We start from the raw sequence: 11,198 nt of genomic DNA, 5'->3' as shown, positions 1-11,198 counted from the left end.
GAAAAAGAAACACAAATCAAACTTCCTTCCTGTTTTAATTAAGAAAACTTTTTCTAAATTCTTTCAATAAAGAAAAGGTAAGCAGTGCCTGGTGATTAAATTCTAATGAAAATGTAAAATTTTTATAACAAAATATAAATAAATCTAACACCTATAAACACATGAATTTACCCACTGTGCAAGTTTTTTTCAGTATTTCTTTATGCAATACATATGATAACAATATCACACACAGCAGTTTTTCCTGATATCAGTATTTTGACAATTTCCTGTTATCAACAAACACATGAGTAATGTGGTGATCCACAGAGTCTCCTGTAGTCCTTTTTTCCCCACTGATTCTTTAATAGTGAATAATCATTAGATAAATCAGAAAAGGCAGTAAGCAGTGGTACCTCAGGTTACATTTTTTTCCTACCAGAAGGTCTGTCTATCTATAAAAAGAGCACGTAGTATATAGAACAGTACATGGCTATAAGTACATTTTAGGATTGCATCCTTTTAACTAAACCTTATTATCTACTCAGAAAGGAATACATCAGAAAACCTGGATAAAATATTAATGATAGCTAAAGTTAAGCGATATGTGCACATATCTAATCTTCCAAAAAGCCAAGAAGAGGTGTTATGGTATTTTTTCACAGACCCACGGAAAAGAATTTCTACATGAACGATCATTCCACAAAGTATTTCCATCTGTCCTGATATGAACACAGTCCTCCTCACCCCACTGTGGGTCTTCACCACCATTATCAGGTTGGCGAGGTGACCAGAACCTGAAAGATCAGTGAATAAAATTATAATCATTGACAAAGGAATTACATTTGAAACACAGTGGGGGGGGGGGGGGGGGGGGGGGGGGGGGGGGTCGGGTCTAATATTAGTTACATTTAACCTCCTAAGACCCGAACTCTTCCACGGCATGCATTTTTAATTTCTCTTTGATATTTGGGCTGATTGGGGCCCGATGAATGTAAAAACAAAGAATTACCAGATTTTTTTTTTTTACCTTATTTTTGTTTTTAAGAAAAATAAGAGCCATATATGATGATATTCGTTTAAAATTTTGATAGAACAGTAGCAGTATAATGTCCTCATAGGTGGATATCAGGCCCATGTAGAGCAAAATTGAGTATTTTGGTCTAAATAACCCAAAATGTGATGTCCACATATGTGGACGCCAGGTCCTAGGAGGTTAAATTATTCTGGTTTACTATTGTGTCCTTGGGCAAGACACTTCACCCGTTGCCTACTGATGGTGGTCAGAGGACCCGGTGGCGCCAGTGTCCGGCAGCCTCGCCTCTGTCAGTGCGCCCCAGGGTGGCTGTGGCTACAATGTAGCTTCCCATCACCAGTGTGTGAATGTGTGTGTGAATGGGTGGATGACTGGTTGTGTAAAGCGCTTTGGGGTCCTCAGGGACGGAAAAGCGCTATACAAATACAGGCCATTTACCATTTTTCCATTTATTTAAATAGCTACAAATCACAACAATAGTTATCTCAGAGTGCTTTGTACTGTCATTTAAAGACTACTGTGTTCTGGAGAAATTTTTCTTCTTTTGACGAGAAGAAACCTCCAGCAGAAGATGTTCAGTGAGAGGTTGACCAATGAAGATCAGAGGTAGAGAAGAAAGAAAAGACAAAGAGAGCACAGGGAGAAAGGACAAAACACAGACCGAGGTAGAGACAGCACAAATGTAATGATATGCTAGAGTGGGATATAAACATGTGAGGGGTGAAAAGTAAAAAGTGAGTAATGCTCAGGGCATCATGTTGTTTCGATTCCCATTTAAGTCAACAATTTAGAGTCTGTACGGATCGATACGCTTCAAACTACTGGTGTGTTTTAATCTTCGGTGTGTTTCTCAAAGTAGAATGACAGGCAGAGCCTTCAGCTTTCAGGCCTCCTCCTGTGGAACCAGCTCCCAGTCTGGATTCAGGACATAAGCACCCTCTCTATTTTAAAGACTAAACTTAAAAATTTCCTTTGTGATCAAGCTTATAGTTAGAGATGAATCAGGTGACCCTGAACATTCTTTTAGTTAAGCTGCAATTGAACTAACCTGCCTGACTTCCTATGACGCAAATAGTGGCATTTATACGCAACCATATACGCAACCATTTAATTAAATCATTAGTACCTGCCTTCCTCCCCCCACCCCCAGTTCGTTGAGGTAGAGAGAATAGTTACTTTTTTTTTCCCCTTAAGAGAATGTTTGCCGTTGCCACCTGCTGTGGTAACCACTTGGGAAACAAGAGAGCTGCCATAAAAATAAAAATAAAAAACATTCTCAAAGACTTCCATTCACTGTCTGGAAAAACAACATCTATTATAAATATAATTAATAATGCTTACGTCAAAGAAGTCAGAGGAGTTCCATCTACCCATTTCCATCTTCCTTCTTCTTCTTTGTCATTTAAACCAATCCAAGTTTGTTTCTGGGTGAAGCTAACAAGGAAGTCCTGCTCAACAGGAAAAAAAAACACTGCATTTTAGTTTTTACATGACAGTATGGTACATGCATGTGTTTTTTTTAACACATGCATGTTTTTTTTTTAACATAAAAATCCCAGAAAACTTAACTTACTACGTAAGAAAAAGTAACAACATAATTGTAACATTTTGCTTGAAGTGACTCCTGTTTTTGATTTTTTTTTAAATATATTTCTTAGTCGTCTTGGTCCTTCCACATGTAGGCTGCTGTTATTGTAAATTGTTTATTTGTGGATGCTCCTCTATGTTCATACAGTGTAACGCTGTTGGACTTTACCTTAATTGACATATTTTATCAAAGTCTTTTAACTATGTTCTCTTGGAAAGGGCAGGTATTTTGAAGCATTATCCAAATGCTTTTTCAATAAATGCTGGCACATGAAAGTCTTTATGGAAAGTTTGTTTACTTCACTGTAAAATTACGTTTTGCGATTTCTCTCTCACTTTGACTCAGTGCTCCAGTTTTCAGCTCTGAAGATGTATTTCCCAAAAAAGCTCATACTTGTGACTGTCACAAAACATTTAATTAATTTGTAATTAATTATATTCAACACTTAATAAGTAATTGCCATAAAAAAACAATAATAATAATGACAATAAAAAAAATAAATATAATAAATTTTTTTAAAGAGAGTAAGCCAGATAGAAAAGATGCATTTTGAGTTTTGACTTGAATAAGAGAAGAGTGCCAGTATTCCTGATTCAAAAATAAGTGAATTCCAGAGTGGCTGAAAGCTCTGATCCCCACAGTGGTGAGACAAGAAGAGGGAACAATAAGGTGAGTGGTGAACAAAGACCTAAGGGAGCAGGAATGACTAGCAATGTGGAATAAATCACAGAAGTAGGGAGGGGCCAGGTGATGGATACATTTGAAAGTGAGAAGCAATATTTTGAAAATGAATCTACAATCTATGGGCAGCTGTTGAAGCACAAGAACAAGCTCAACCATTGATATTGCGTAGGTGGAAGTAAGGGGACCAGGTGACGTGATTAATATGACTCCTATGATGGAAATGACAAAGTACTTTCGATGATGACACCCAGAATAAGAAGGAACAGTTCCAATACTGCGGGAAGAGTGAACAATGGTGGTGATAAGGAGGGCCAATGAGGTAAGACAGGCTTTAAATAGGGCAATGGGAAGAAGCATGCATGGTGGCACGGTGGTTAGCACTGTTGCCGCACAGCAAGAAGGTCCTGAGTTCAATTCCACCATCAGGCCGGGGTCTTTCTGTGTGGAGTTTGCATGTTCTCCCCGTGTTTGCGTGGGTTTCCTCCGGGTACTCTGGCTTCCTCCCACCGTCCAAAGACATGCAGCTTGTGGGGATAGGTTAATTGGATAATCGAAATTGTCACTAGGTGTGAATGTGCGAGTGAGTGTGAATGGTTGTCTGTCCCTGTGTGTTGGCCCTGCGACAGACTGGCGACCTGTCCAGGGTGTACCCCGCCTCTCACCCTATGACAGCTGGGATAAGCGGAAGCGAATGGATGGATGGATGGAAGAAGGTTGAGCTCACAGGTGAATGATTTAGACTTTTGAATTATTACTGATATATAACATAGTGAGGGGAGAGTGAAACTTGAAAATGACTGGATGGTAAACAGAAAGGGTGGCAGGGAATCAGCTTCAAAGACCACAGCTCCTGCAGAGTTAAGTTGCTGGTGGACATCAGAGATTTTGAATGTGAAGAAAGTGCAAGGAGAAGAAATGCATTATTGCCAAACAAGACACCCCCCATAATCTTCATTTACAATATTGTATTTTTTTTAAAATGTTCTGGTGTTTCAAATATGTTATTTTTGTTAGTTTGTTAGTTTTAGTTTTTAAAATAATGTGTGCTTCAGTCTCCAATGAGGCATTGTACTGGAAGAGTAGTTATTCCTCCATTACACCACAAGAGGGAGTATCTCCCAAAATGAGCAGCTCTAGTGGGAGTAAACAGGCCACTCACTGTAATGCAGTGCACTAGCAAAAGTTGTGTGGGACTGTTTACAAACGTGTAACAATGTACTATGTCTATATATTTTTAGGTACGCAGATAGAGAATAGTAAATAACTTGACCTTTTTCTAAGGATAAGTCCACAGAGAAAACAAAACATCGGATTACCACATGCAATAGTATAGTAAAGTAATAGAACTAGTAAGTAATAGAACTGTGCAGGGTTTCTATCACTTCCGGATTCTTGTCTGCAGACTCTCATCAACTTCATACCTAATTCTCTTTCTCAAGTTGTAATAATAGAGGAACCTAATGTATGCTACACCATCTGTATTTTTCTGTAAAATGTCCAAAATGAAATGAGAGATATGAAATATTCATTTATAAACACAATAAAACCCATACAAATGAACTGTACCTGTTCTTCAGAGCTGTCTATGACCACCAGATCAGCTCCTCTGTCTCTGCAGTCACTTCTGCCTTCATCCCAGGAACCAGTCTTCTCAGACAGGAGATAACAACTACAGCTGAACATTCTCCATCCTGAAGCACAAGTTTTCTCTGGTAGAAACATCAGACAAGAAATATTAATCCTTTACTCCTGGGTGTGGAACCATTTTTGTTAACTTGATTTGCAATGTAAAGATGATTTTTGTCACAAAAGTAAAGACGTTTTGTATTGTGCTCTAGTAACAGTCTAATGTTGAAATTGTTTAGGATTTCCAGTTATTTCAGTGAGTAGGAACTGAGAGGAAACAGTGCTAACATTACAGAAGGGTTCAGGAGGTAAATAATCAGACATTTTCTTTCTGTTTCTTTGTTTTTGTTAATGATCATATTAAATAAGCAAACTAATATAAGTTATGGAGATTTTGGGTAAAAGAAAGCATCTGCTGCTCACAACTATGTCAACACGTAATGTCTCCCTTAGAGTCTAACAGTGTTTGTGTTTTGATACTGTTGCCCTATTGACAGACACCAGTGACGTAAAACGACTGAAGTAATGCTACACTGAGCAAAGACTAAAGTGATGCATGCCCTTTTTATCTATCACTCAAGAAACCACACTTTTTATCTGCTTCCTAAATACGGCTTGTGATTCATTTTCTAATTTAAAAACTCTGTTGCTGCAATGCATGCATTGCAGTAATATTGCAGACAGTACCAGAACTACCTGTACTCTTCATGAATGCATAAATATAACTTTGCAGATCAGAAAGGGTTTTAATTTTTATACCCATTCAGAAAAGAACACAACAATCTTCTAAACATCGTGTCTAACCAGATATTTACTCTAGATGCCATTTTGACCACAGTATGTCCTTCAGTCTGTGTAATGAGAAATATGTACGACTATTTTGTTTTATTTTCACAGTATCTCTAAAAACAGCAACATCTTGTATTCGAGTAACATTGAAAAAATACTTGATGCATTTATTACTTTTAGGCTGGCCTACTCTGCAATAATTACATAATCATTTGTTATTATCATGATGTCCTAAAAACTCCCAATAAAGCCTTCAGTTGTTCCAAAATGCTGCAGCAAGAGTACTGACAGGGACTAGAAAGAGAGCAGATTCATCTTATAGAAACTTCTATTCATTGGCTCCCTGTTCCTCACATACAAGGCCTTGAATAATCAGACCCCATCTTATCTTAAAAGCCTTATACTATGTCACACCATTAGAGCATTTTACTCTCGGACTGCAAGCTTACTTGTCATTCCAAGAGCCTTCAGCTCTTTAGGCCTTATTTTGTGGAACCAGCTTCTGGATTCAGGAGATAAACAGCCTCTATACTTTCAAGATTAGGCTTCAAAGTTTCATTTTAGGTGACCCTGAATCTTCCCTCAGTTGTGCTGCAACAGGCCCAGGCTGTTCAGGGTTTCCTGTGATGCAGCGTGGGACTATTGCTCCTTCAGTCAGCTTCTTTTTTCGGTCTTATACACCACTATGCGTTTACTCAATATTTATTAATAATCTCTGGCTCTCTTTCACAGGGTGTCTTTTCTCTCTCTACCCCCCCCTACAAGACATCTACACATAATAATCCTTTGTGACCTTTAACTAAACAATAAGATTGTATTAAAAAAACAAACAAACAAAAACAAGTCATAAAGGTTCCACGTGGTGCAGCATTAGCACTGATGCCTCGCAGCAAAAAGGTGCAGTCCAAAGACATGCGTGAAAGTTTAAATGTAAATATGAACATGCCCAGGGTGTAGCTTGTCCCTTTCCCTGATGACAGTATTATAAACAGAAAGCTGAATGTATCAAAATTCTGAAGTTAAATTTTACATTTAGGTCTACATGCTGAGGATTTATGAATTTTAGTAACTCCTAATAAAGTTTTACATATCTATAAAGTAATACATTTTGGCATATTTGTATCAGACATTATCAAACATTTGTAGAATGAAATTTTGTTTCTTTCACTTAGTAAGTGATCATATTAGAACAGTGGGTGAATCACTTAGCTGTTGTAGATTTGAAAAACAGTAATAAAGATATAATGTAAGCACCGCTGGCTGTTGTGAGCAACCAAAAGCAGAAAGATAATAAGGAGTTATTCAGAGCCAAACTGAATTTGTGAAGAACATAAGATACTGCTGCAATGCAGCTCTGTAGTTATATGCAAAGATGCACATTTTGGGGTTCCTGATTATAAACAGATATTTTTATCTTTAATTGATTTATCACTGCGGTATAAGGAGTCAAAGATCTTGTTGGATGTTGGAAAGCTGAATAACTGCATTTCAGACTAAAACCATTTACAAAGACAAAACAAATCAATCTCAACAGGAAATACAAGGACTCACTCTGTTTGGACAAACTCTGAAGTCTTTCCAGCTCTCTGGTCTTTTCAGTGAGACGGGTATGCAGAAGGTCTCTCTCCTCAGTCATGGAGGAAAGTTTGTTTATGACAGTGGAAAGATTTGCCTTCAGATGGTTTTCGTCTTCAGTCATGGAGGAAATGTTGCTGCTAGTAGCAGAGACACTTGTAGCTGCACCGTGCACTGAAATACATTAAGATCCATTCGTCGGAAACATTAAACTTTATGCATTTATAAAATCCATTTTAACACTTTGCCCATTTGTAACATAGGTAATGAAAGATGGAGCTATTTTTGCTGAATTCTTATCAGCTTTGTATGGATTTTACATTTTTTCATTTGTTGGTCTTTGTACATTTAAATGTTGCTTAGTTTTATTCAATTTGACATGGGCAGATCATAACCAAAATCTACAGTGGAAGAATTTTCAGTCTGTTCATATGTGGGATGAAGAATGTTAGATATATTTATGAGAACCAGACTCACAGTAGACACTGAGGGTGATGAGTCCAACCAGCAGGAAAATGCTCAGAAGGCCCAGAGAGAGAATAACGGCTGAAGAGAAACTCCTCTTAGAGCTCCTTGGACCTGAAATGAAAAACAAACAGTGAAAATAACAGTGCATACAACAGTCCTGACAGATGTTACAAATATATCTGGTCACTTTTTTGTCACTTAATTCTCACCGATGTAATTATTAGTTGAAGCTACTGGGTTGTAAGATTTGGAAAATTCCCCATTGACATAAATTTCCTCCATTGCTTGTTTTCAGTGACAGTCAGCTCTGCAGCACAGGACCTGTGAAGTGTCAGAGTGTCACTGTTTCAAAGCTGTTCTTTAAAACTAAAGAGGAAGTCACTTTCTTCCTTTGCACAATAATAGATATGGGAGATGAAACAAAAAAGGTCATGCGTCTAAAGCTCTCTACTAAAAGAAAAAAAGAATCTCACTGACTAAGTGACCTTTTATCAATCCCATCTATAAGGTATGCTAAAACTAGAATTATTTGGAATACTGGGGAACATTTGTTGGATATGTGACAAAAATGTACCAACAAGTCCAAAATCCATTGTTTGGGCTTCAAAATACTGAAGTGTTGCTGTTTTGTGACCTGGATCTAATAAAAAACATCAATGATTAACTAATAATTTAAACAAAATATTTAATTTAAAATGGCAACATATATTTTTGGTGGTGCTAGTTTCAGTCATTACTGAAATGTAGTGTTTATAAGATTGGAGAAAGCTGAGACTGAGGAAGTCACTTGGATGAGTGACGAAACATTTCTCCCACTGAAAACGTCCAGATGAATAGAATCAACTTTTGGGGGCAACATATATTGTATTTTATTTTTTAGGGTTGGGCAGGGTGGTTAGCACTGTTGCCTCACAGCAAGAAGGCCCAGAGTTCAATTCCACAATTAGGCCGAGGTCTTTCTGTGTGGAGTTTGCATGTTCTCCCCGTGTTTGCGTGGGTTCTCTCCGGGAACTGCGGCTTCCTCCCACAGTCCAAAGACATGCAGTTAGTGGGGATAGGTTAACTGGAAACTCTAAATTGCCCATAGGTGTAAATGCGGGAGTGAAAGTGAGCACGAATGGTTGTCTTTGTCTATGTGTTAGCCCTGCGACAGACTGATGACCTGTCCAGGGTGTACCTCTCGCCCTAAGACAGCTGGGATAGGCTCCAGCCCCCCTGCAACCCTGAAAAAGGATAAGCGGAAGTGGATGGATCATCTAAAAGCCTCCAGCACAATATAAATATGACTTTGAGTCTAATTTGAAGATCATGTGAAAGAAAGGTAATGCAGTACAGTAACAACAAGAGACTTTTAAAAAATACTGACAGTTCTCAGGTTTGGCTTCTAGTATTTTGTCTTTCTAACAATTAAATCAGTTAATTGGTTTAAATTCCATCTTTCCATTCTAATTTGGTTTACCTCATTATAAGGTTTTTGAAAAGGGGCATTGTACAATTTCAGGGAAAAAAATTACAATTTAAATTTGCACAAACATAATGGCAGATTAAGCTGCTCCAGCTGCTGGCACCATAATAGAAATGCATTGTGACAGTGACCTGAAGGGTTTAAGAGAGTTGTTTTAAAAGCCTGGCAGTTATTGTTGAGCTAGATGAGATGAGATGAGATTAGATTCTACTTTATTCAACGTTATTATAAGTGACAGTTCTGGTATTCAATGGCAATTTCAATTCAATTCACTTGAATTATATTTCAATTAAATTTCTTAATGTAATGCAAAATGGCAAAAACAGTTGTTTCAACATGCTTTATATTGTAAAGTAAAGACCCGACAGTACAGAGAAAACCCCATCAGATAATCCCCCCCAAGCAAGCAAAAAACTCCCTTTTAACAGGAAGAACCTCAAGCAGAACCAGGCTCAGGGAAGCGATGACCTCTGGCTCGCTCAATTGGGGGTGAAGAGAGGAAGATGGGGCAAACAGTAAACGTGAATCAGGTTCCACGGTGCTGGCCAGTGAGCACAGGCCCCATTAGATGACATTGGGCCGCTGGGATACATTCATAAAATCTGCTTGTGATTGTTTGGCCTGCTGGAGATCATTTTGTAGCTCTGGCAGTGTTCACCATGTTCCTTCTTCCATCAAGAGGAAGGAACATGTTGATGGGTTCAGGACCTTTTAAGGCCCTGTCCAGCAGACACAGCAAACCTTCTGACAATGGCACAAATTAATGTGCCATCCTGAAGGAGTTGGACTATCAGTGCAACCTCTGTAGGGTTCAGGTATCTAGTCATGCTGCCAGACACTGACCCTAGCCAAATGTGAAACAAGTACAAAATAGTCAGAAAAGGTGAGGAAGGAAAAAATGTCAGTGTGGTCCACCTGTAAAATCATTCCTGTTTTGGGGTTTGTGTTATTGTTGCACCTACCTGTTGTTAATTTCAGTAAGAGCAAAGCATCTGAAACTGGTTAACAAGACCTCCTTTACCAGAAGAGTATCCCACAAGTTTCACTGGCTTGAAGGTATTTAATTAAAGAGTTTTTCTTTAATTGTTTTGAGCAATATTCAAATTACAAGCATAGTATACACTCATAGGGTACACTTCAACTAATTCTAATGCACATGTCTAATCAGAGAGTCACATGGCTCCTGGGTGCCTCCTGGTTGAGGTGTTGCATGTCCTACTGAGAGGAAGCCCGGTGGTTGAGGACACACAGGGGAGAACACATCTCTCAGCTGGTCTGGGAACAGCTCAACATTTCCCCGATAAATTGAATGAGATGGTTGAGGAAGGGGAGATCTAAGCTTAGCTTATGCTGCTTCACCCGAGACCTGTTCCTGAAGTGGATATATGGGTGGATGGATGGATAATCAAATGGGAGCAACACAGTTCATTTAGGCATGTCGAGCCCATTTGAGCCCAGTGGGCACAGATGGGCTCCAGTGGCACAGCCCATTGTGTAGCCACTGGAGCTTATCTGCCCTACATTTTCATGCCGTATCCATGCATTCATTTTGGCATGGAGACATGGTGGAGCCCACAGTGGTTAAATGTGGTTGAACTGGAGGGCTGCATGAGCAGTCCTAGGAATAGCTAAGAAACTCGGCAGGATAATCGAGCTCCCAGGGCTCTGATAAAGGACTTGCTTTAAGGTTAAAGATCGCCCATATGGTGAGAGGGGAATTTTTATCTACAGCTTGTCCATTTTCAGTATCAGAATAGTCTCATGGCTGCACAAAATATTTATGAAATGTGCTGCTACTTCTGAATTTATAAAAAGAATAAACTGAAACTACTGACACGTTCACACTTCAAATAATTGTCACTATTCTTGCATCTTTGTTTGTCACTATAAAGCTGCATTGCAGAAGTACACTTTATACACTTCAGACATTGACATTTCCAAGAAATGTCAATTTGTGGTACATAAAAATGAAAATATAAACAAAAATA

At 38.5% G+C, this 11,198-nt stretch overlaps 1 protein-coding gene across 1 annotated transcript; it reads right to left on the bottom strand.

Annotated features, from left to right (window-relative positions):
• Nucleotides 1-326: 326 nt before the first annotated feature.
• Nucleotides 327-8,076, bottom strand: LOC106097406 (CD209 antigen-like protein E). The gene is made up of 6 exons (XM_019354363.2): nucleotides 7,955-8,076; nucleotides 7,755-7,856; nucleotides 7,254-7,451; nucleotides 4,854-4,996; nucleotides 2,357-2,463; nucleotides 327-776 (listed from the first exon to the last, which is right to left on the bottom strand). The coding sequence occupies exons 1-6, from the start codon at nucleotides 8,025-8,027 to the stop codon at nucleotides 626-628; spliced, it is 774 nt and encodes a 257-aa protein (XP_019209908.1). The 5' UTR covers nucleotides 8,028-8,076; the 3' UTR covers nucleotides 327-625.
• Nucleotides 8,077-11,198: the final 3,122 nt, after the last annotated feature.

This window comes from Oreochromis niloticus, linkage group LG3, assembly GCF_001858045.2.
Source record: "Oreochromis niloticus isolate F11D_XX linkage group LG3, O_niloticus_UMD_NMBU, whole genome shotgun sequence".
Taxonomy (NCBI): Eukaryota; Metazoa; Chordata; class Actinopteri; order Cichliformes; family Cichlidae; genus Oreochromis; species Oreochromis niloticus.
This window is presented reverse-complemented; position numbering and strand designations above follow the sequence as displayed.